This window comes from Festucalex cinctus, chromosome 19 (assembly GCF_051991245.1).
Source record: "Festucalex cinctus isolate MCC-2025b chromosome 19, RoL_Fcin_1.0, whole genome shotgun sequence".
Lineage (NCBI taxonomy): Eukaryota > Metazoa > Chordata > Actinopteri > Syngnathiformes > Syngnathidae > Festucalex > Festucalex cinctus.
The window spans coordinates 8,210,759-8,236,970 of NC_135429.1; the positions used below are offsets into that span (position 1 = coordinate 8,210,759).

Sequence of the window (26,212 nt, forward strand, 5' to 3'; positions counted from 1 at the left end):
GTTGTGTACTTTTATCTTGACAAGACTTTCCATTCCATCCAGTTAGTGGAAATGATATGTATGTATGGGCAGACAAAATATATAAGGGTACTAAAAACAGAGCCCTGTGGGACACCAAGTGTAAAACAACATGCACGCATGTCTCATTTTAACACGTTTATTTGGAAAAGGTAGTCTACATTCCAAACACATGCATATCGGGGCCTCTAAATTTCCAGCCGAAAGTGTACCCCGTCTTCTGCTTTAAAAGTATGCACAATTGATCAGATTACAGTTCTGAACATTCTTATTAATCCCCATTTGCTATGAAGACGATCATCATCGGATTGGTACGGAGTGTGAGTGGCGAAGGAGAGACCCTGGTGTTGGGAAGTAGCCGTTCCCTGGAATGTGGCGGCCTGATTCACAACACCAGCTGTCCCGCCCCACCGAGCCAGCAGATGGTGCTGAAATGGTTGAGAAATACTCTTTTTCCATTAGGGAGAAGAGGAGCGGTTACATCTCATTGCTTCTCCTTTGGGGGGCCGCAGTCTCCTCTTCCCGCTCTCCCCTGGTCTGCACTTCTCAAATGACAGCTGTGAGAAGAGAACATGCAAATTAGAAGATGAGGCGTAAAAACAGACACTCGAGGGAACTTTCTTTGAGTTGGATTTTTGTCATAAATTGGGAGCCTTTATGAAACTTCTCTGCACCTGACAGGCCACTTGCAAACCTCTCTGCACTCGCAAACATCCTCTATGCAAATTTTATAATCATACCAATGAGAGGTGTGCGCGCGCGAATGCTGAGAGAGATATAAGCTTTTACTTAGCATATGAAATGAGCTGGGATTAGAATGGGATAAAGAGCAGGGGAGTGTTACAAGAGGTCACTGTTCATTTTGATTCTGTGAAGCACTTTCATCTCCGCCGCCCGCTCTCACAGGCATTGGACCTGCTTACACTTGCCTACACTTACAATCTCATTTAAATGTTGAATGGCGGTGACGGGAAAAAGGGGAAGAAAAGGCAGGAATTATCTACCAGTCCACAGCAGTGATCAAATGTGATGTTAGGCATTTAGCTGAAGTGCGTGTCCACAACACACCAGGGTGCACTTTGTATTCTTGCACCTATCAATACGTTGAATAGGGTTCATTATTGTGCGTGAGGCTTAAAGTCGCACAACATTTACAATCAACAAATTGATCCAAGCATGTTTGGTGCTGTAAATTCCCGTAACGTGTACAAGTGTCTTGTTTTGTTGTCCTATGATGGCTTTTCAATCAGGATCCAGCATCACGTCTATTTTACATTAGTTCAAAAGGGACCATGTAAAATATTTTATGATCATATTAAGTAAAAAATAAAAATCAGACATCTTAATGTGGTCAGATGTGCAATGAAATATTTTTTTTGGTGCACTTTTGCTTAAATAAGATGTTCAGCTGTCCTATCGATTAAAGGCTAAAAGCTAAAAAAAAAAAAAAAAAAATATATATATATATATATATATATATATATATATATATATATATATATATATATATATATATATATATATATAAAACCTTTTGAAGTAACTTTTTTTAACCAGTCTTGCATGCTCTCAATTTTGTACACAAGCACCTTATAGGACCTGATGATTTCATGCGCATGTGTGTGTGCTTAAACACTGACGTGTTCACGGTGTTGATTAAGGGCCCTGTAAAAATAAATCTGATTAATTTAATTGGCACTACAGGGGAAAGAGATTTTGCTTGGAGGATAAATAGGGAGGAATGGATGGATAAAAAAAATATCATGATTGCTCTTGGTATGAGGGCTGAATAAACCTGGGCAATTATTCTGATTCTATAGCAGATATAGATTTTAAACACACACGCATTTGAGTGCATTTCTTTGTCTTACCCCGGGCCCGTCTGTATATGTGTGCGAAGCTGACAGCAAGGCGAGCAGCAGCTGAATTCCTTTAAATATCCCTGCCTGCCTCATCATATGGTTGCTATGGCAGCCGGCCTCTGCTTTCCAGATAACGTCCACATGCGGCGAGACACCTCCTCTACCTGAATGCTATGGATCCCATTGGGGGGGGGGGGGGGGGGGGGGGGGTATACTACACATACGAATGCGCTTCTCAGTTAAATTTGAGGGCTACATGAAGGAAAACGGAGAACAATAGCGTGGTAAATGTGATGTTCGGAGGGAAAAGATCAAATATTGTGCAGATGGGGAAACAGTTGGTAGAAGAAATGGCTGATACAGGGACAAAATGAGGGGTGAAAAAGAGGATGTTCTGTGATCTGTGGCAATTTCCGCAGAACAAAGACAATTTTGAAAGGTAGATCTAGACAGACTCCCGGAGGTGAGAATAACAGGTGTCATCTTTTCAAAAGGCACCCATTTTTCTTTTCTTAAGAACACCTTTCTTCCCGGTCCTGTTTTGCCATTTCTGCGAATCCCAGCCCCCCATCCTTTCCTTTGTCTGCCTTCCTGCCGCTGGTCGCGTACTCCTTCTCTTCCATTTTTTAAACCAAGCTCGTTTAGTACGTCTCGTAGAGGGTCCACCAGTCAGATTGACGGTGGGACGTTTGATGTGTGCATATGCAGCAATTCGCGTCAAGCTCACTTTGTACTCAATTTCTACCTTAAGCACACGTGGTAAAAATGCCATTTAACCTGAATATATCAACTACAATGCTAGAAATTAATGTGAAATTAACAATATATGCACACTTAAAATCAGTCGACTACATTTTGCAATTCCGTTTTAGTATCAAATCAATTTTTTTGTTTGCTTCATTATTGAATGTTTCATTTGAGGGTTTGAATTAAATTTCAAGAGGCGCTTTAAGATACGCTTCGCTCCAGGCATATGTTGAGAAACTGCCAGAGAGAATTCTAATGAAATTTAGATTCAGAACAGACTTGCTTAACGCAGGAGTGAGGAATCGAAGGCCGCTGGGCCACATATACACTCCAACGAGGGCATTTGATCCGGCACGCCATGACATTCTAAATACATTTAAAAGCTCTCAGAGGAATGTTCCAAACATATTTAATCTGTTCTATCACATTTTATCATACAAAATTGGCTTCCCACTATGTTCATGAAACTTACCTTTGTCAATCTACAAGAGAAATCTTTCAAAGATCACATCCATCTTTGCCTTTTTCAAGCGGCCTAAAAGGGAGTCAAGCGAGTAAAGAGCCGTCATTAAGCCGTGTACGTTATGTCGGCAGAAAAAAAAAAAGAAAAAAAAAAAAAAAAAAGCCAGCCTACATGAGAGCGAAGTGGGAAAGAAAGTCGATAACGACGGCACCCTCAATTTCCTCTTAAAGCACAAAGGAGGCCTGATTGCATTTGCGAGATATGGGTGCGCCTCAGCATCTCCTAATGCATCTGTAAATTGAGTTGGAAAATGACGACGTCTGTTGTCTGTGCTCGGGATGGAAGCCAGGAGGGTAGGCGAGCATCCTCCCCGCCCTGGAAGCCGCAGACCTCCGCACACCCACTCAAGACACATTTTCTCCCGCCTTTTGTGCCACCGAAGCATCTTGGAGTGGAGAGAAATTACAGTAATACGCAAAATCCGGATTATGACCCGTTTTCGGGGGTTTTTTTTACGCTTACTTCAAATGTAGCAAAACGCTGGAAGGTTGTTCAGTGTCAGCGAGCACATAAATAGCAATGACCGCATTTTGCGTCCGTTTATTAAGAATCTGTGGCAGTCGGCTGTGATAAGCGTGCATTCGTTTCCTCATTAACTCGGGGCTAAATGGCAGGTACACAAAGACACACACGCATTCACATACACACGTTCGCGTCGTGTCCTTAAATTCCCTGGACTAAATGTGAGAACATCAATAAAAATCAAGATGATGCCGCTCTCCTTTAAGTGTTATTTTTAACTCGCTGGGAATAAAAGGCCTCTTTTGAAAGGCAGCAAACACTCAGGAAGAGTGGAAGTCAGTTAACAAAAGCATTTTGTACTTTACATTGCAATTCAAGATGTTTCTCCCGTGTTAAATTTTCAAATGGAACCCAGCGAAGTAAACTGCTCGTGAAATACTGCAAAAAGCAAAGAAAAGTGCTGATGTCACGCACTAATGCACATTCAATTCAAATACGCATCCGACGTACATGAACACACTTTGAGGCTGACAGACGCATTAGAGGCAAGGACAGAGATTTGAACGCGCGAGCCTGTTGGTGGTCCGTGCACACTTTCCCTCGTGCGCGCGCACACGCCCACACGGTCCCGATAAGACCGACAGTCATTTAGTTGGAGCTTTGTCTCTCTCTTTTTTTTTTTTACCCCCGCAGCGTCTCCCCAGTGAACTGCGCAAAATGCTCAAACTTGCAGTATTGGAATTATAAGCACAACAGCTAATCGGGCCATGTGTGTCGACTGATGATAATGGAAGTAAATGTAGAAATTGAAATGAGACAGTCGTTTATCTTGTGCAGTGTCTGGTTAAACAGACGATATCGTCCCTATGAAGAGTAATTTCTGTCTTGGTGTCATAAATATGAACAAAAGAAAAATCGCTTACTATCGCCTTTCGTGACTGATGCGTTTTAAAGCTAATGCACCCCACCCTTCTTTCTCTTATGCAAGATGGATTGTTTGGCCCGGTGTTTTGAGTGCACATCTATAAATTTACAAGTTCCTGCCTTGCTGATTCGGACACCGAGGGGTGCCAGCCGAGCACTAACCCTGATGACTCCTGCAGGATGCCAGCTGCTGGGCAGGGCAGGGCAGACTAGGCCCGGCTGGGCAGACGCACGGGCCGCTTGGCTTGGCGAAAGGCAGACAACTGGAAAGAAACAACAAGATCAGCTTTTTGAGGACGGGTCCGCTCACAAATATGCAAATGTGCGCTTTATCTCCATGGCTAAATGTGTCTTTTCACGGTTTCGACGGCAAACAATCGACAATTGTTCCGCCATAATGACTCTTACATTCTAGGTTGTGTACGTTGATGCTGGTAATTATGGATTAGTGGAGACTGCCCACGATACAAAAAAAAAAAAAAAAGGATTCGGCTTGCCACAAATCTACTTGCAGCAGCAACATATGCACACACATCACCATCAGACCTACACGCTCGTCGGCCATCACAGGCAGCGGCAGCCATTTTGCACGCCGGCTCTGGAATGTTCACTTAATGTAATTGACATTTCTGCAACCACTCATCAGTTTCGGCAAAATGACGCCAAAAAACACATTTTTCCCCCCTGGTAGTAGAAAAAGAGCACACATGTACAGCCGGTGTGCAGCCATGCGTGAACCCCACTTGGCCAGATATGTATATATGCAACATGGAGAGGAAAGGGGCTGAGTGGGAAAGAGGGTAGGGGGGCACGCCCTACAGCTTGACAGCAGTCATGTATGGAACCAGAGAGGGTGGGGTGAGGGGGTGGGGGGGGGGGGGGGGTGAGGAGAGAGGAAATGGCGTAAAACGCCTAACGAGAAATGTACAGCTTGTTCTTATAGGACCGCCATTTTTAACACAAAGAGCCTGTCTGCACTCTGCTGGTGTGTGTGCATGTTTGAGGTGGGCTAAGATTGTAAATGACCCTTGTATAACGTATAAATCTCACACACACACACTATAGGGGGTAATAAACGTCCACTCGGATCAATATGTAGCAGCGGAGACGCCGTTTCAGATGATTGACAACCCCTGCCTTTGTTCAAATTTACGACGTCGGCCACAGTGATTATGGGAAGGATGCTCGATATTATCTAGTAAAAAAAAAAAAAAAAAAAGTCCGACTGACCCTTACTACACTCTGCACCCGCCTTGAGGAGATGTACTGATATCCTCCATCACATGGGGAGGACTTGATAAAGGCCACTCAAGGATAAGATCACATCTCTTCTAGTGGTTGACACACAGAAAAAAAAGGGGGGGGGGGGGGCGATATAATAGAATATGACGGGGGAGGTTAAGGTGAAGGATCAATGAGATGTCACATGACGAAGACGAGCGTGTCTATGATGAAGACGGCGAGCTGTCGAACAGCGCAGGTTGAAAAAGGGCGTCGGGTAAAGAGTGAGCGAGTTGGGTGGGGGGGGTGTTCGAAGCGGTGCAATGCGCACATGGCATCTTTCCGAGCCCAGGCGTGAGGATCACATGTTGTGTTGTGTGACGCCCTCCATACATGTTGCCATTCAGCGTTCCTCACATGCACGCTGCGTGCACGCCATGAGAGCGGCACATACGATCGCCGCCCTTTGTCTGGGTCAGCGATGGCCGTCGGTTCAGCGCATCACGCCGCCGCTCGTTCCTTCCACGCTTGTGCTCACGCGTACTCGCACACAAGTCATGTGCGTGGCAGATGACCAACCCCCCACCCCTTCTTGGACCCATGAAATTTAACCTCATTCTCTCTGGTATGTCTATCAAACATGACAGTAGTCCTCCTGTCATGACCGACAAACCAACCCGCGTGTCCTCGGATTGCACTCCCCGCCCCCACCCCCAACCCCCACTCCATCTATACCATCATCAGCCTCACCATCTCCCGTAACCGTGTCATCCTGTCACCGTGAGTCAGGAGTGTTGGGTGGCAATTAAGGTGTGGGGGTGTGGGTGGGGGGGTGTCATGAAGAAGAGACCCTATTTGACTTCTTTCTTCTCACCCACCCTCCCCTCTGATCTCATAACTGGTGGTTGGTGACGGGGGGGGGGAAGTTTCCCACCCAGTGGCGGCTGCGTGCACAGCGTCAAACTGAGGGCACTCTTTGTCTCCCACCACCACACTGGGAGAGACGGTGTGCTTACACACACACACATATACATATACATACATATATATATATATATATATATATATATATATATATATATATATATATATATATATATATATATATATATATATATATATATATATATATATATATATATATATATCTGCACACATGTATAGATGACAGCAATCATACACTCGAGCGCACATTTTGGAGATGCCAATCATGATAACCTGGCGCCCGCTGGTACCTGCACACCTGTACAATGTACATGTGTTTATTTCATGGTGATGCCATGTGCCCTTTAACACGCCGTGTTGTGAAGCCACGTGTCAAAAGTGTCAAGAGTGTGCTGGGACTCACCTGGCCTTGTCGTGGCGGCGGGCGCTCCGTCGTGGCTGTGCCGCCTCGAGCCGGGTGGCGGAGCGGTCACACCTGACGTGGCTCCTCTGCCTGTTCTCTGCTATGGTGTATAGGATGAGCAGCTACACCCTAGCACTGACAGGAGAGGGGGAGATGGAGAGGAGGGGTTCTTATCCAGCCTGTCGGATCGTACCACCCGCCTAGAGGGGATGCGGGGGAGCAGGCCGGGCCGGCGAAGCCCTTGTGACGCTCGCTCGCCTGCCCCGGGATCGTCCCTGCTGTCTGCGTGGCGATGGTCTCTCCCGCCTGCCGCTGCTCTGATTGGATGACGCGCTTCCTCCTTCATCAAGATGTAAAATTCCAAGACAGAGAGTAGTGCAGCGTTGCGCGTATACGCGTGTGTGAGCGTGGCAGACAATGCGCGTGAAAAAAAAATGCGAGGAGCCTTTTGTGCGCATTACAGAAATTCACGTCAGTCACGCTCGTATGACTGATGGCGTTTACAGCAGTGTGTGCGTGCTTGCAAATGTGTGTTTTTTGCGCCTCTGTGTGTCAGGCAGACGATACACAAGATGCCATTGTCTGTGTGGGTGTGATAGAGGAAGAGGTAGTCGAGGGAGAGACACAAGACAAAGAGTGCGAGAGATAGGAACACATAGTGAGGAGAAAAGGCGAGTTACTGTACGCGTGTGGCCAACTAGCTGTTATTTGTCTTTGTGTTGACTGCAAAGGATTTTCAGCCCGTCACTTTCTGTCACAACAATCGGACACGCACTCCCAAAGGAGACGGTGTCAAGATGGTGGCCGCCCCCCCACCCCTCCTTCCGACAAACAACCTCTCACCCCCAACTCTGCTGTCTCCTGGCGGGACCTTCCATCCGTCTGCATGGTGGGCGTCACGGGGGTCCCCGAAGATCGAGTAGGGGGAAAAAGGGCAGGTAGACGAGGGCGAGCGAGGAGCGCGTCACAAGGAGGATGACAGCCACAGCTTTCACGTGCTCCAGTCTCCTCAGGATAAGCTGGTGAAATACTGCTGACTCACGATGGCTGCAATGGAGCACAGAAGGAAAAAAAAATACTGAAAATAAACTATAGGTTGAAAACTAAAGAGAATCTTCCACTAAGACTATCCATCCATCCACTAAGGCATTACATATATTTAGGACCTTTAGTTTAACCTTGATATCAAATTTCTTCCAATCCAGGTGGACAAGGCATGGCCTCACTTAGCACTGATGCAAGAACTGGAAGAATAAAAAGACCATACCAGTTTGTAACCATCCATCTATCTGCCATTTTCAAAAACATTTGGCCTCATCAGGTCACAGGTGAGCAAAGGTCTATACCAGTTGATTTGGGTGAGGCCAGAAAAAAAAACAGATGTATCATACATTTAAAAATTGCTGCCACTTGTATGTCTTGTATGTATTTATCAGTGTGCAATATTATGTTATTCGATTATATAATATATATAATATAAAATTAGGGCTCTGGTGTGATTTACAATTACAATTTATGCCATACTAACCGCCAAAAATACTGTCAACTTAGCATTTTCTTGGCTGGTCATCTGATTTCAGCGCAATGTGCCCTTTAACCCAGTAAAAAAGTATTTGTCTTCCACGAACACTTCCAATTCCATCAATTTGAATTTAATTTTGTACCTGTGGTGCTCTCCCAAATGTTCGATGATGAAAATAATCAATGCAACCTAAGCGCTCTACCTACCACTTTTACACCGGCTGCCGACAGTGCACGAAATCTGCTGTAGCAAACGCGTCATTTATTCTCCCGCTATTTGTTGTCTTAGTGAAAGATCGCAATCTAGCTAAATCACACGTCCACCCAACAGCACGTGGTCTGTTCGAAGTGAACACACAATTTAGAGCGCGCTATTTGGGAACTTTGTAAATCAGGCCCGATGCTGCCAAAAAAAATACAAAGAAAAAAAACGCAAAAGGTAAAAGCAGACGATCCATATCAGTGACAGTGACTTGTCCGCATTTCGCTCCATCCGTCCTCCTTGAAAACAGACCTTCCCTCTTTCCTGGCTTCCTTTTCCTGGTCTCTCTCCCGCTGCCGATTTAATTACCTTCTATATTTATCGGCGCTCGCGACGCTATTTTGGTTTCCTGAGTCTTCTGGCTGATATTGGTGGGCTACATTATTCAGCGCGGGAGCACAGACGGCCGTCTTGCAGTCGAGTAGCTCGTTAGCCTTACAGGAAGGAACTGAGGATAGCTTACAAACGTCTCTTTTCATGTATGTGACACGGAAAAGGTGCATTTCAAGGGGGTGACGGACGGTGTCCGTATTTGCTTCGCACCAAAGCATCGAGATCAAGACTGCAGACTCAAAGGTGCCAGCCAAGCAGACCCACAGGCCGCTGTATGGATCGGCGTCCTCCACATTTGCTTGTGATTTATTATTGTTCCCCAGCAGAGGCCACAGTCATCTGAGAGATGATGGCCATATTGATCTGATAAACAGTTTCATTTACTGCCAAAGCCTGCCATTCATACCAACGTGTGTGTGCGCGCACACACACACGCGCACACACAGCGGGCATAACCTAGCTTTCTGCTCCATCAATTCCCCACCTCCTCCTCCACGTCTGCCATGCTTCTCCTCCCCCTCCGGCCACCTCAGCCTCTCGACACTCTTTAACCCGTTCATCTTCTGCTTCCTCCTCCTCGCCAACCCTCTTAACTTCTCTTCTTTGTTCACGCCAAGCTTGCTTCTCACCACATGAAGATTAACCGGCAGGAACCATGTGAGGCGTTTAACCCTCAAAAGTAGACACACTATGTACATTTGTCCTGTCGTATTCCATAGTGTTCCCGCAAGGAACAGATTATAGATTCTTACATTTGGCTGTCCCTTTTAAAGTACCGTGACGAGAAAATAGTACGGAATATGAGGCTCAAGAACTAAAGAACATCAGCACGTGTTTGACAATTGTCACAAAGTGGACAAAGTAAACATCACAAAGCTGTTAGTTCATCACAAAGCCAAGAGATGACTGTGACACGTACTGAATTAAACTAGACTATTCTCTTAATTGCCAGCAAAGAAACAGAGAACCAATTTTAGTTATTCTAATACTTTTGGTATGTTATCAAAATAAATCGTTAAATTGTTCCATGATCATGCTTGGAATGCAAAACATACGCATCAGAAATCATCTTTCCCCATTAAAATGAATGGAAATTCCATTAATCAGTTTCAACATCCCCCCAAAAAACAAATATTTAGTCGCGTGTTTTCTAAGAAGGACAATATCACTCTATAATACTATACTTTACAAAAATAATAATATTCAATGTGGAGTATGCACATTTCAAGCTTGTAGAAAAATTTGAACGTAGCCTCACTCCACTCCTCCAAGCGTCGTTAACCAAAGCCAGGCCCCTCACAAAGAAGCTGGCAACTCCAGCTGTAAATACGACACAATAACGTGCACTTTCACAAGTCGACATTTGCCCCGTTGGTAGTACGGCTGATTCATGTTGGAAAGTTGCCAAACATGAAATGGTACCGGTTTGTATTTTTTGGGAGCTCGTATCTTTAAATCAGGTCACTGGCATCACAGGAGGCCTGTGTACAAGAGCCTGTATCGAAAAATGTTTATTCTGTTGGTTATCGTTTGTAGTGGTGGAGATTGGAGAATAGTGCAGCATCATGCTGAGGGCTGTTTTTAAAGGGATACTTTACTTATTTAGCCATTTTTGGCAGTCAAACATTAATATTTTGCCTATAATAAATTTGATATTTTCATTATTTTTTCATGTACAATTAGTACTTTAAAAACACCTTTTACAACTTGCTGTTGACTGAAAATCACAAGGGCCCAGGTAACCAATCACAGCTCAGCTTGTGAATGTCACATGACCAAACCCAGAAAACAGGTGAGCTGTGATTGGTTACCTGAGCCCTTGTGATGTCATTTTCAGTCGACAGCAAGTTGCAAAATATGTTTTTAAAGGTACTAACTGCACGTGAAAAATAAAGTATCAAATTAATTATAGACAAAATATTGACTTTTTATTGCTATAATGGGCTAAATAAGTGAAGTATCTCTTTAATATTTTGACCCACTCATGTAAGTAAACAAGGTTACCGAAATATGAGATCATTCTTTTTGACACAGTGCTCTCAAACAGAATTATTTTTTTGTAAAAGCTAACGTTTTATGATGGTTATAGGTTTGGATTAAATGTAAATAAAACAAATAAAAACATATTTCGGTATGATGGTTACGGAAAATAATGACTCCGACCAATGACAAGCTGTGAATGAACACTTAATTAATTAATAAATAATTTAAACTAAACGCAACCTACTCACCGTATACTGTCTTTACATCGGACATTTTTAGGGTGGGCTAATGTTAATATAATTTAGGGATCATTTCTGCTAATTAGCAGCTACTTTAAATGAAATTGCAGACCAGTGAAATGAAGTGCTAGCCTGACGTTGACTTAATCTGCCATTAGGCAGGACTTTGTACTCAGTAGATTTACTACTGTGTAATTGATGTGATGGGTCACACTTCTTTAATTAGCCTGACTGCTAACTGACATCAGCAAGAGGGTTATTGTGAAACTCGAGCAATTTAACAGTTTGGGCATCAGACAACTTGGCATTTGTATTGATGTTTTGCGCTAATGTAGATATGAGGGATAAAAACGGTGGTCTGACAGGCTTGACCGATGTGTGGCTCGCATGTCTTTCGGTGAGTGTGCACATTATTCGTGAGTAAACACTAAATGGCATCCACCAGGAAATGCATAACATATTCACACACGCACACTAGGAGGCTTTCAGATTCTAAATCAATCCCACATCCGTAGCTAATGCAGTGTTGGGCCCTCTTCAGGAAACATTAGGCCTATTAGTCAAAGTGTATGCATTCCTGTATATGCATGTGTGTGTGTGTGTTTGAGTGGGTGTGGAAGCCGCACACTCAGCACTAGCCGATCTCAGTGGATCCTATGAGGTCAGCAGGTGCAATAGGGAAAGAGGGACCATCTTATTGTGCGTGTGCGTGTGTGTGCCTGTGTGTTCCCTCCCTCGATATCCTCTGGGCTCTTTATCGCTCTAAAATTATCCTCCATTTACTGGAAGTCAGGCCGAGATGGGGGTGGGGGGATATATGGGCACTCTTGTTTGAACGTCCAGCTCGATCACTTGTGGTTGCACAACTTAAGAGACAAATCGTTGTCTTCTTCGCTGTCAAAAAGTGCAAGGTAATGTAATTCAATACTGTACACAATAATACAGTGGAACTTCCGAAGTCAAATGCATCAAAATGCTTCAAGTACAACCAGAATTTTCAGGAAAAATAAGCTTCAAAATTCTACATGGAGTTCAAATCATTATTTGTGATTTCAGCACAAATCTGTCAGTTCAGTCACCATCGCAAGGATTAATTACTTTTTTTTTTCATGATGCCAGCACAGATGTGTATTAGACATGGAAAATAGGTACTTGCAGTCATTTGAAAACATCTAGATTATTAATGTGACAATGTCAGTGACCAGCTACTTTGACCAAACACACAAAATCAATACAGAGCCTGAGAGAGCGCTCACTTTTTAACGGGCAACAGAATAACAGCCGAATACCTAAGCGGTTGTAAATTCGTAATTTAAGCAACCTATCTGGAAAAAAAAAAGATGCTTCGGAGTATGAACTGGCATATACGATATTGGGCGAGAGATCAGATCAAACACAGAAGGATATGGTTGATCCACTTACACTGTAAGTGGATCAACCATATGATTAGCAATGATTAGGAAGCATGTTTTGTACTCTTTACAATACATCCATTATCAGTAGTAAAATTATATTTTTCACATAATTAGAAAATAAAATCAACAGCTTTCGTGTCATATTTGTTAAACTGGATGAAAAATTTATTTTTTCACAGATTTATTTATTTTTTGTATTTTTGTTTTGCATCAAGGTCTTACATTAAAAGCCTTTTGATCATGCCACAATCAGCCATGTTGTGGTATTAGCGTCTTTATACTGTATTATTTTAACCTTTAGGAAAATACTATTTTTGTCATTACTTACTTTTTGCACGTGACCCCCCCATAAATCTGTTTCATATTTGACATTTCTAGGCTTTATATCTTGTTCAAGACATTCCTTATTTAATTGCAATTATTTTTCCCCAATCCCATACTTTAGGGTCACTACTTTATGGGGCACAGCTTGGGAATTTCCTTTCCCTTACTCTTCCTTTATGCTTTGCTCTTATAAGAAAATTCTGACGGCTTTTGGCAAAGCTATCAGGCTTCTGCTTTTTGTCTCCCTCTGTTGGTCTCTTTTTTTTTTCTCTCATGTCTCCTGGACACTGTTAAGTGAGTTTTGTTGCTCTGTACTCGTAATTGCGACCAATTTAAGTGGATAAAAAAATAAACTATTGAATTCTTGAATATTAATGAAAACGCAAGACCACGTTTATTTTGTTATATTTATTTATGAAATTTATGATGACCCGATCTGGCCAGCCTCAGTGAACTTCGGGTGCTTCGGCGCAGAGTCAACATTAATGTCGAACCCTAAATATTATTGCAGCTTACTGAGCTACTAGAAAATTGAACTCTTCTTTGTTTAATGTATGTGTAAGTTATGCTGCCCCCTAGTGGCCATGGTGCTCATACCAGAACTACCACAACCATTGAAGCATCAACGTTTAATTCTTTACAATCTATTCTATTGTTCTATTACTGTATGCTTTTATAAAGTAAACTACTATAGAGAGCAATTTTTCTGCTGGCATTTCCATTTCTTTCCAGATACGAGTGTCTTGAGTTAAAAGCATGGTCAACAGAACAAATTGAACTTGTAGGTCAAGGCACCACTATATCTCCTTTGAAAGAATAAAAGGAGAATGTCTAATGTAGGTGCTGACATCGGACCTCAAACGAGACATTTACATCAAACACCACCCCCCAGTGATAATATCCATACTCTTCATAGTTGCTTTTGTTCCCTCGCCTCACACGGCCCCCTGCCCCCCTCTTGCTCCTCCTCGTCTTCCTCACACTGTATTATATCCCTGGGGACAAGGCGAGATGGATCAAGTCTCTGCAAATCAATATCACCCATTCATGTGGCTGCAGCTCATGCATGGTCATGTGAACCGGCACTCTCGCACATGCACGCACAAAAGTTGCTGAATCGATATAATTGCATCTGGACGAGCGCGGCTGGAGGAGGGAGAGGGGCGGAAATGGACTCAAAATGCGTTTTATGGTGATTGCAAAATGGATGGAAGTTGCTGGGAATTTCTTTCTTTTGGCATCAGCGATAATATTAGCCTCGACCGACGGCGGAAGGAAGTCTCCAGATAATAGACGCATAGATTGGCCGATGCTACAAACCACGGAGGATGGAAAAGTGAGAGGGAGGAGACGATGGAGGAAACTAATGGAGAGCGAGCAAGACAGTGAAGCCGGCCATTATAAATCATATCCACTCTTGGCGCCAGCCGAGTATCCTAGCAACCAGACAGACTCCGCATCCCTTCCGCCCCCTGTCTACAGTATGTACCGCTCACAGCCTGGTAACTCTTATTACCCATAGTGCACTGGGCCATGCCCCAAAAACTCACACACACGCTTATGGCGACGGCTGCCGCATCTACTGTACATTTACTTTGGTTTAGAGCTGCTGAGATCTAACAGGAACTGACTGTTGGACCAACAAAAGAACTTACTGCACACGTTGTTTTTAAACACACAATATAAAAAATGTAACGCTGACAAGTCTCGCACAAGCAGACAGGAATTATTCACGCAACTGTGTCCTGTAATGCTTGTTTGTAAGTAGTTAGCTGGTGTCAGTTCAATTACTATTTTTCAGAAAAATTAAAAAGTGACTTATTTATAAATAAACACTCAATTTTATATTTTTCATCTGAGCCTGAAATTGGATTATGAAAAATCGATCAATTTTTAGATTTTTGTGTTGGATTAAAAAAAAAAAAAATACCGAAATAATCAGACACATTTCCTTTTTTTGTTTTTGTTTTGACTGACAAAATGAAAATGGATCGAACAAATGATGCACAGATTCTATTGCAGCTGACTTTGGACAAGAGGCAGGCTATGCCCTGGACTCAGATGGAAAATAATATGAGCAATTTGAGCATGCCATATATTATATAAGACTGATCTGATTCGATCCTATTTTGTATTCTTCTATCACCTATCACACCCACTTAGACTACAGCTTAACATCAGCTGCGTTTACATCCTGTCATCTCTTTTTTGAAGTACAAAATATAACGGATTTTCATGTCATGTTTGCTGCAATGTAAGACTTACTAGCAAAGGCCCATCTTTTAAACAGCTTAAGTGTGCTTTGGCATGAGATTGTTTTGTCACGGTCGCGGGTTGTGCCACATAGGTGACGACAGCTCACAGCATTTTCTTGTTTTCTATCATTTTAATGACACGTTTGATGACACTAAACACTCTTTGCATGCTGCTTGTGCGGCTGTATGGGTTAGGCATCAGCCTCAATGCCTACTTTTCACATTCTGAGTGGTCAGGAGGACACAAACACACAATATGTGTGTGAGTGTGTCTGTGTGCGAGTGCGGCAAGAACGACGCACTCAGCAAGCACTCAGTCATCCCATAGTCCAAGTGCCACCACAAGTAGGTGGTATGAGAGCAAAATAGCGTTTGAGAAATGAAGGACAAAGTAGCCAGTGTGTGAGTAATAAGTATACATACAAAGAGAACACAAGCGCGCCACCTTGTGGACCGGGACAGGCATGACTCTCCTCCCATGGTGGTTTTCCTGTTGAATGAATCAAATAAAATGATTTGCATTCAGTTAAACAGAGAGCATAAAGCACACCATTAATTTTGTTTGTTAACAGTCAGTTGGGTGGATTTGTGCCAGCACATTAAATTCTTCTATTTAACACTGTGTGCAAAGTGACTGAAGGATGCTTTAGAGGTTTTCAAGGGTACCACTTCTTTTAATCTAGAAGATAAAACCTCTTTTAACATTTAATGAGATTCAGAGCGAGAGAGGAAAGTAAAAGAAAAAAAATATATAAAAGATAGCAAAAGCGCTCTTCCTAAAGCAATAGGATCATACTGTACACTCAAATCCTGGAGGATAATGAATTAAATTAACTTCTCATTTAATCTCTCGCCTCTTATCTTAAAACTGTACAGCCAAGTTTATGCAGATAAGCTTAGGTTTAATCTCTGACTTGGTAATTATGTTTTCTGTCTATTGTCAGCCTTCAAAAACCTCATTCCTGGTGTGTCATTGCGCAAGGTGGACGGACACCATCTCAAAAAATCCAGTAGCTTAAACCCCTGACACTTGCACTTGGAAACCTCTAACACACTTTTACGTGACGAATAAGCGTGGAGCAGGGTGAGGAACCTGAGGCCTGTGGAACATATAGGGCCAGCGAGATTTCACGTACTTGGTCCAAAATTGGTCTATAAACGTATTTGTGCTCAAATATCTGCTGCAACAGCTACATCAATGCTAGTTTTGCATCGTGTGTTAGCATTATGCTAGTGGAATTACATAAATTATTCTGTTTATGTGCCTTGTGTGTGCAATGCAATTCCAAAAATATGCATAACATCAGAAATACATTCAACTGGTGCAAATACCTACAATGTATAATAATGAGCATTTATTCTGCTATTAATCAGTTTATTAATTTTTAGTGTGCCACCTACCATTTATGTAGACTTGATTGTAGAATTGTTGCAACATTCTGCTTGTCCCATCAGGAGGCCTTCAACTGTTTCAAGCCTGCAGTGACAGAGAACTCACATTACTTGAACAAAAGAATAACTACAAGTAAACAAATATATTAAATGAACTTAATGTATTGTACTCGCCAGTAGCTCATGCAACATTAGTATACACTGTTCAAGCTTGTTAGGCCTAATAACACTAAGTATAAGTTACTGTGCATAGTGTAAAAGATAGGTTGGTATAAATAGCATTTGTTCTGAGTAAAATTTTAATTGAACTTAATTGGAGCAAGCTCGAGCTTTGATTCCATGTGGAGTCACGCAGTTGTTATCAAAGCCATGTTGCTCTCACTTTTTTGTTTGTTTGTTCGTTTGTTTTATTTAGCTGTTATTGTGTCATTGGCTCTTTATAATTACCGCGATGTTTACGAACCTCTTTTAGGGCGTCATTTGAAGGAAAACTGTTTTAATACCATTGTCATTGTTTTAATCACACACGTGACCACAACTGCCTTGAACAGCGACGTCAACAAATTAGCTTTGTTTTCAAAAGCACTGCTGTGTTCAATGACAATCAGGCAAAAACTTACACCAATTCGTTCAAGTAGTCAGACGGGCATTAAATTCCTCTGCCTACTTGAAATTGTAATCTAACTAAACATCTACAATAGCATTAATATACATTTCGATTTGTGTAAAATAATTCTCTTGTGGCGTATTGTCCTGCTGCATGTGTTCGTAGGCGTAATCCCTACTTCACGTTAAGTCGTTTTGCACGGAGTGTACTTGAATGCAACATGACAAACTCTTGACAATTTTCCTACTCCGTCGTAGGACCACCGTTAAACATGCTTAGTATGGCGGAGTGGGATCCACCTGCCAAGGAGCAGAGGTACGTTTAGGTTTTTTGACGCTTTCAATTCTCTGAGATCCGTTATTATGGCTTACGACGCGATTACAACACTACTACGTTGTTTTCTTGAACGAGTTGACAAATCAGCCGGTAGCTAGTGGCAAGCTCCATTCGGCTGTGTGGGGAAGTGCACCGAACTTCCATGCCGAATTGTTTTTTTGTTGTTGTTTTTTTACAACGTATCTTCATTTGTACTGACTTGTAAACGAATGTGTTATTTGAAGGTTTTTCTACCTTATGGGATATTCGGCGCATAGTGTGTCTTGTTCCGTTGGATGCTTTTGGTACAACAACCTTTAAACTCCCCATATCGACTGTCTGTCAGTTCTAAGAATGACGACTATTTAGTACTAAACGTATTTTATTATTATTATTTTTGTTGTTTTACGTATGTTTGTTTGTAAAACAGCCGACTATAAGTTTGTGTTGTTTAATACGTGTTGTCAAGTTCCGCGGAATGGATCGTCAGGGAAGTCCCAGACTGCATGTCAGCAATGATAACGAAAATGTCATGGTCAAAGTTCAACGTATAGACAGGGGGAGAGGAACCGAAGGCCAATGGACCATTTATGGTGGCTATGGCGCCCTGCGTATTTAATCTGGTCTGCCACACATTTTTAAACCTCAAAACATCCTTTCATTTTCAATAGACAGGGTCACTAGTTAATCCCTTGTTTTAATTATTTGTTTGTTTGTTTTACATTTATTATGTGGCTTGAGCACAGTTAGAACACCTGCTTCAGTGTTTTGAGGTCTGGGTTCGAAACATTCTGTCCATTTCACCGTTTTGTCAATCACCATGTGTTCTGTGCATGTTGCAGCTCCTGGTTATTAAGTTGGCTCCCATCGTGGTGCCCCACTTCCCTCTCTCAGCTTAAAGATGCGGAGGAAAAAATGCTGAAAAGTAAGCGATGTCAAAACAATTATTTTTGTGTGTGTATTACAAACCTCTTATTCACATCTGTTTCTTCCCTGCAGGTGTAAAACAGCCTTTCTCCAGACAGCATGTTCGCATCTCCAATGGAAACTACCTATGGACCATCGCGTTCCAGCCATCCTCTGCCCCGGAGTCCAGGCCCCCTCTGGTTCTGCTGCACGGCTTCGGCGGCGGTGTGGCCCTGTGGTCTCAAAATCTGGACTCCCTCTCCAGCGGCGGTCCGGTCTACGCTTTGGACTTGTTGGGCTTCGGCCGAAGCAGCCGCCCGCTGTTCAGCGGCGAGCCAGAGGGGGCCGAGGAGCAGTTCGTGGAAGCCCTGGAGGAATGGAGGGAGAAAGTGGGCCTGGAGGAAATGCTGCTGCTGGGACACAACCTGGGAGGATATTTGTCTGCTGCCTACACCCTCAGATACCCAGAAAGGTACTATACTTTCTATCGTGATTATTATTCTTAAAGGATATTTTACGGACACTCTTTTAGGTACACCAGCACAATATTCTGTCCAGTTTAATTTCTTAATTTCATTGCTACGCTTGACGTTCAAAACAATCAGGTCAAATCATTCTTCCCCATTGAAATGAATGGAAATAGGATTTTGAGTAAAATAATTGCTCATATATCATACATAATTTGCAGTGGCAATTATTATTACATCTCATTAGATTGTGCACCCGCAAGAGTACTAATACTAAGGCTGCCAAAACCCATAGCACAATGTTGGGATTTATTGTGCTTGCTAACAGTTTCAATTTGGTGTGTGCAGGGTGAAACATTTGCTGCTAGTAGAGCCATGGGGGTTCCCCGCCCGTCCCGAGAACCCCCACCATAACTCCATCCCAGTGTGGATCAGAGCCATGGGGGCCGTCATGAGCCCCTTCAACCCGCTGGCAGGCCTCAGGCTGGCCGGGCCTTTAGGTTGGTACCATTTATCACATCCCAGTCCTGACAGATTACATAAGCGTCATTTACAAAACATAAGTATGTTGTTTAAATAGCGCCCGTGATTAAAAGTTTAAGTGGTTTGAGCACTGTATGGCTGCAGGGAGGATTACAATGAGTAGCTCACATTGCATCAATAGAATCGCTGTCAGTTATGGTGAGAAATGAGCCCGTCCTATGCTAGAGAAAGACCACCAATGGATTTGTCCACATGATCACGTCTCACACAGCAAACCGGTGTTTGTGGGCTTGTATATTATATTCATGGGTGGAATAACGCCGCAGGACTGGAAGAACATTTTCACATGCCACAGTATTCTTTACAAGAATACACATTTTTAAGAAGAAAAAAAAAAAAAAAAGTGCTACATTTACAAAATAAAGTCATTATTATTATTATTATTTTTATATCTAACTCAAAGTCAGAATAAAGTCAAACATTTCTGAGATATAAATGAGTGTATTTGCAAGATTAAAAAGTCAACTAGGGTAGCCGGCATAATTAAAAAAATGACTAGATTATTCTTTGTTTTAATTCCTCCCTTCAGGCCCAACGCTGGTCCAAACAATCAGGTCCGACTTCAAGCAGAAATATTCCTCCGTGTTTGACGACAACACTGTTGCCAACTACATCTACCATCTGAACGCCCAGACTCCCAGGTGTGCACCGACAGCATCCATTTTGTTTCACAAACTTATTGAAGACGCGACCGTCCCCTTTTTAGCGGCGAGACGGCTTTCAGGAACATGACCATCCCATATGGCTGGGCCAAGCGGCCCATGCTGGAGCGCATCGGCCAGGTGCAGGCAGGAATTCCGATTTCCTTTATCTACGGATCACGCTCCAGCATCGACAGCGCCTCGGGATACGCCTTCAAGAAAATCAGGCCGGAGGTCGGAATCACGGTAGGTGCTTTTCTGCAAACAGTGAACCCCCGTTTACTGTGGGGCATGTATTCCAGGCCCACTGGCAATTGGTAATAAAGGAAGAACATCCATCCATCCATAATCTGAACCGCTTACTCCTCACAAGGGTCGGGGGGTGCTGGAGCCTATCTCAGCTGGCTATGGGCAGTAGGCAGGGTACACCCTGAACTGGTCGCCAGCAAATCGCAGGGCACACAGAGACAAACAACCATCCACACACACACACAAGCATACCTAGGGACAATTCAGAGCGCCCAATTAACCTGCCATGCATGTCTTTGGAATGCGGGAGGAGACCGGAGTACCCGGAGAAGACCCACGCAGGCACGGGGAGAACATGCAAACTCCACCCAGGAAGGCCGGAGCCTGGACTCGAACCCGAGTCCTGGGAGGCGGATGTGTTAACCACTCAATCACCATGCCGCCCTAAAGGGAAAAACACAAACACACAAAAAAAAAAAAGGTTAAAAAAAAAAAAAAAAAGTTTGGATTGAACAGGTATAAAACAGTGAAAAAAATATTTTTTTTTTTTCAAGGTCTTCTTCCCATGTATTTTCTAACATGAGCAATAAATTACTCTATTACAATAAACAATCAGATTTATTATAAATAAATGTTTTGGTCTTAATAGGTTAGGCTTACACTAAAGGCAAATGAACCATGAATTAAGATGAATATTATTAAAACTTACTCAAAAATTACTAAAACTGGAACATAATGGCATTTCCGTTCATCTCAATGGGGAAAGAGTGATTTGAGAGACGCGGTTATTTGTTGATTTATTCTCATTAAAAAAAAAATAGGAAAAGAAAATTTGAGTGGATTTTTTCATCATTCAAATGATCTGTTTTACATCATTTGCATGCATATTTAACATTTTTTTCTTTTACCTCATGACCTGGTCAGCTTTGAAAGTCAAATGTGGCCCTCAAGCACAAACGTTTGCTAGCTAGTTAGCTAGCTTGCTTGTTAGCTCGCTAGAAAGACAACTTTCTAGCTAGCTAGTATCTATCTATCTATCTATCTATGGGAAACTAAAATTTTCTATAAAATAATTCTATTCACCTTCTACTTGTCAGGTGATTCGAGGAGCAGGCCATTACGTTTTTGCCGACCAGCCTGAAGACTTCAACCAAACAGTCCTCCGCATCCTTGCAAGGACGGAGAGGAACAGCACAGACTTTGGCCCAAAGCCGTGACAACTCTTGACTTATTTTATTTTTTTTAAGCCAACACACTCTTCGAAGTAAACCCCACTACCCAACAGAGACGGTTGAAACCATTTCAGCTTCTCTCTCATGCACTTTACCGACCGGCGACGCTCGTCTGCCAGTCGGGATAAACTCTCCCTGGTCTCCGAGGATTGCGTCAAATAGCCGGTGTGAATAATGTGATCATAATAATGCCTTTGGGGGGGAAAAAAAAAAAAAAAAAAAAAAAGATGTTGGGCAAGTCTTATCTGGATCTGGAAGGACAATTCTCCGAATTGGACATCTTGTTTGGAGCGCGGATCTATACAGAATGTTTTCGCAGATACGAGGGAAAAAGTAAATAGGACAAAGGGCAAGTGCTTGTCTGCGTGCGTGTTTATATTGTAGGAATCCTCAACTGTTTCAACCAGCAGGTGTCAGCACAGCACACTGCCTTCTCGAGGCTGCTGCACCAACAAAATCCAACATCCATGAGTGTTAAAGGACAGTAATAGGGTCAGAGCCAGGTGTGTTTGACTAAAAATAGACTACCTGTTTCAAGACGCTGCCACATCAGAAATCAAACATCATGCTCCCATTTTTTTTTTTTTTTTTTAAAGAGAAAACAAAAGATACACATTTAAAAGCTATTTGCCAATAAATTTGTGCCTATGTAATTTGAACATTTTACTTGTAAATAAAAATCCCAACCTGAAGTTTGAAACTCTTGATGTACTGTAGAACCAGTTTCGGATTTTAGGACTTCTACTGTCATTCATTGTAGTGTACCAGCAGGAAGTTTATTCAACGTATTTATGTAAATATTGCCTCTTCTATTCTTTTCTTAAATGAAGCCTATAGCCATATAATTATTAAAACATGTTTGTTCATTTTACTTTATTTTCTTTATTCTTTATTTGCATACATAAGAGTTCTGCATAGTGGGACGCATGATGTATACTAGTTACTACTAGAGGGCATTTTGGTGGCCTAGTAGTGTTACTCGTGCAGCATGGTAGTTTACTAGTAAGGTTTATTTGCACACAGTATATATATTAGTAGACTATGGAACAAATGTTAGAACATCTTTCCAGACTTCCACTGACCATTTATACAAACAGTGTGAAGAGCATCGAGTGCAACAGAACATCTGACAGTACTCCCACGCACAAACATATTTTAGTACCCTACTGTTAAGTTTAGTATAGAACTGTATCCTACAGAGAGGTGTTTGGGCCACCATGTTAGAAAAGAAATTAAAACCAATTGTCATTATTACCATTGTAAAGGTCCAAGGTTATTTATTTATTTTTTTTCATGGTCTGGCTTGTGAGTGAAGGTCCCTTCTGCATCTGTCAGTTTGTTTCAATGCACAGACATCAGCGGCGCAGCACTTGCAACGTCTCCTGGCAACAGCGTAGTCACGGAGACCAAGTCTGTTGGACTGCCAAGCTCCCGGAAGTAACGCTGCGCTCGGACACGGTAATTATGGCTTTTTGCTACATGCGGACGCCCTGCTGACAAACATGTTTGATCCCCACAACCTGCGTGCTTGCTCATAAAAATACATGGATGATTTCTACATTGATGTGTTCATTAATTTGAAATATTGACCTAAAAAAAGATTTTATATATATATAAATATATATATCACAATTAAATAACTGAAGTAATCCCGGAAAATTATTGTAGTGACTTATTTTATACATTCTTAAATCTTTTGTATTTTTTTTTCATTTTACTAAAATGTATTACAATTAAATTAAAACATGTACCTTATGTTCTATTTTGTAGTGAATTAAATTAGTGACACTTCCAGTTCTTACAATAATTATCAAATAAATAAACATTTTAATATAAAACTTTTAAATATGACCATTTAATGACTCAGCTTATCCTAACAATATACTTTCATTTCACAGTTTTGATTGTATAAAAAAAAATCTGTTGATTTTAAATTTCAAATTGATTAAAAAAATTAATGCTATATGATTTTAATGTGTCAATATTTGTTTTATACTTTTTAAGAATAATTATCAAAAAATAAAAAATACAACATATTAAACATTTATATTCTATTATTCTTATACAGAATTTTTCATCAATTATCTATTCAAAGGAAAAAAATATTTAGTACTACTATGCGCCACTTTTGTGACTTGACTTCGACAAATGTTTTGTTTTGTTTATTTTAATATTCTTAACTATTGTTTCATTAAACTGAAAGCATTAATTACTACAATAATTGTCGGTGGCTAAAGCAATTTCCAAAATAATTAAATTCATCAACTATGAACCGTCATCAAAATATGCATTTTTTTTTACATTTTAAATCATATATTGTGCCTCTATATCCTAATACAGTCTATACAAGTGTATAATCTGAATAGCCCAGCATATCCATATAATGCACTTTCCTTTCATTATTGTGTACATGCATCATGCGTGATTACCAGAGCCTGCGCGCTTATTCGTCATCTCGTCTCTGTGTCACCCACACAGTCCTATGGGAACACAATCATTCCATTAGCACAAAATGAGTGAAGTGACAGGAGCTCGCATCCTGTGAAAGCCTCCATTAACACAAGCACATCAGCGGCTTTGACTTCTTTAGTAGTAATCAGCAGCATCGTGTGCTGCTTTACAATTCTTTTATTATTCTGAACGCAGCCCAGTTTGTAACCAAGCAAAGCGAGTGACTGTAACTAATTCAGTAACTATACACAAATAAGTAACTGTCACTTATAACCAACTGTAATTAGGCAACCTTCATGAAGGGCCTACTAGCATATCTGAACTTTTTGCAGAGTTACTCAGAGGCACTCCATTGGGCAACAGTTTCTTCTTTCACAACACTGCATACCTTCTCCTGTGGCATTTTCCACCCGGAAGCTTGCTTTAGATCAACACAGAGATAACACTGGCGTCAATTCATTCAAGATTTGGCTGTTGTTGCAAACCAAATGATGAAGTTAACGTAAAAGTTCCAAAGCAGCTGCAAGCCGAGTGGACTGAAACTAAAAATAAAGTGAAGACAGCTGCAGGAATAGGTCTGCTGTGAGGCGCATGGGGCAGCTGGGGGACTCGAAAGGCCAGACAGGTGACATGACATGACACTAAGAATAATTCAAACCACTCAATGGCTACAACATTAGGAACACCAATACAATGTTTTCATCATTTATTAATCTACCATCTCACCAAATCTGGCTTCTTGCTTCTAATGGAATTTAAAAAAAAATAATAAAATTATTGAGCATAATTTACTTTACTGACTACTTTTTAATAGAACTGGCAGGTGTTTTGTTGTAAAATGGCGTTAATAGTGCCCAATTGGACCAGCTAAAAATACTTGGTGATTGGTGCACATTTCAGAACAGTAATAGGATTAAGTGGAACAGACTGTGGGTGCACGACGCAGACCCGGCCGGCACAAGGAGATTCATCTGTCACATGCTCATGTACCTAGCCAAGTATTTTTTTTTGCGCTCTGAGTAGTGTTGGGAAGTAACGAAGTACAAATGCATACATATATTTCCAAACATTTGACAAATCTCAGTAGGCTAATTTCACGAAATATAACATTCATATCCTCACATGCAGATGAACAGGCACCCAAAATACAACGCTACTTACTATCCGAGTCTTCTTTCAGTTTGTGAACTTCTTTTTATGGGATGTTTTTTTTTATGAAAACTGAAGGCAGGTGTCACGAGAGCGGCCATTTTGGAAATGAGAGTTGTTGCAATGACCCGACGAATCAGGAAGGGAAAAAAAACAAAGTCCAGAGTGCTGTAAAAGGTTGACAAAAGTTAAAAGTTGAGCTAAAACTTGGTTTTGACATGCCTTTTCTTTTTGATATGCCTTAACTTCAAAATGAAAAAAACGGAGAAAAAAAAACAAACAAACTCGTTTTTGGTAGCACTTTCGTATTACTAGCGTGATGCATTATGGGAAAAATTCATTCACATTTTTTTTTTAATCACGCAGTGACCTTGTGTGTGTGTGCGTGTTGATCCTGTGCGGATTACACGAGCCGCCGCGTTTTGTGTGTCGTTGCATCATGATGCGCAGTGTGTGCGGGCACATCCTCAAGTAACTGATCCGATAGTCTGATCCTTTATCTCTTTGTGGAATACTAGGCCAGATGTCGCACAGATTATTAGACTACAACTCGCTCACTTACTTGTGAACGGGGGAGGGAAGTGTGTTTGAAAAACAAAACATTGTGTATTAAATAAAAACGTTCATGAAAAACAAAGTGGGAAAACTTTTAGCTGAAAATTTGGCCTGTGTAGTTATATACTTTTTCCATTCATTCATTTTTGAAAACAAAAGCATTAGCACAGCACAATTAAGCAACATAATTAAAATCTGACTTTTCAATAAATGAAAACCAAAACCATTAAAAAGTTGATTTAGCATACAGTGAGACACTTTTTCCAAG

The 26,212-nt window shown here is 41.6% G+C and overlaps 1 protein-coding gene and 2 long non-coding RNA genes across 7 annotated transcripts; 1 reads left to right on the forward strand and 2 right to left on the reverse strand.

Moving 5' to 3' along the window:
* Positions 1–448: 448 nt before the first annotated feature.
* Positions 449–19,124, reverse strand: LOC144007215 (uncharacterized). 3 transcript variants are annotated; one of them, XR_013280118.1, is made up of 7 exons: positions 18,721–19,124; positions 16,839–16,914; positions 15,861–15,927; positions 7,949–8,152; positions 7,106–7,240; positions 4,699–4,799; positions 449–575 (listed from the first exon to the last, which is right to left on the reverse strand). It is a non-coding gene; the product is annotated as an uncharacterized LOC144007215 (long non-coding RNA). The 3 variants fall into 3 exon arrangements; XR_013280117.1 differs by lacking the exon at positions 449–575 and having other exon boundaries at positions 3,259–4,799; XR_013280119.1 differs by lacking the exons at positions 449–575; positions 15,861–15,927; positions 16,839–16,914; positions 18,721–19,124 and adding an exon at positions 9,706–9,979 and having other exon boundaries at positions 3,259–4,799.
* On the forward strand, positions 17,400–22,660 carry abhd5b (abhydrolase domain containing 5, lysophosphatidic acid acyltransferase b). 3 transcript variants are annotated; one of them, XM_077506638.1, is made up of 7 exons: positions 17,400–17,751; positions 18,594–18,676; positions 18,751–19,129; positions 19,473–19,624; positions 20,197–20,308; positions 20,374–20,554; positions 21,655–22,660. In XM_077506638.1, the coding sequence occupies exons 1-7, from the start codon at positions 17,708–17,710 to the stop codon at positions 21,772–21,774; spliced, it is 1,071 nt and encodes a 356-aa protein (XP_077362764.1). In that variant the 5' UTR covers positions 17,400–17,707; the 3' UTR covers positions 21,775–22,660. The 3 variants fall into 3 exon arrangements, with proteins under 3 accessions (XP_077362764.1, XP_077362763.1, XP_077362765.1); XM_077506637.1 differs by lacking the exon at positions 17,400–17,751 and adding an exon at positions 17,803–18,056; XM_077506639.1 differs by lacking the exon at positions 17,400–17,751 and adding an exon at positions 18,096–18,374.
* Positions 19,755–25,637, reverse strand: LOC144007216 (uncharacterized). Its single transcript, XR_013280120.1, has 3 exons — positions 25,402–25,637; positions 24,219–24,269; positions 19,755–21,001 (listed from the first exon to the last, which is right to left on the reverse strand). It is a non-coding gene; the product is annotated as an uncharacterized LOC144007216 (long non-coding RNA).
* Between the last annotated feature and the right edge of the window lie 575 nt (positions 25,638–26,212).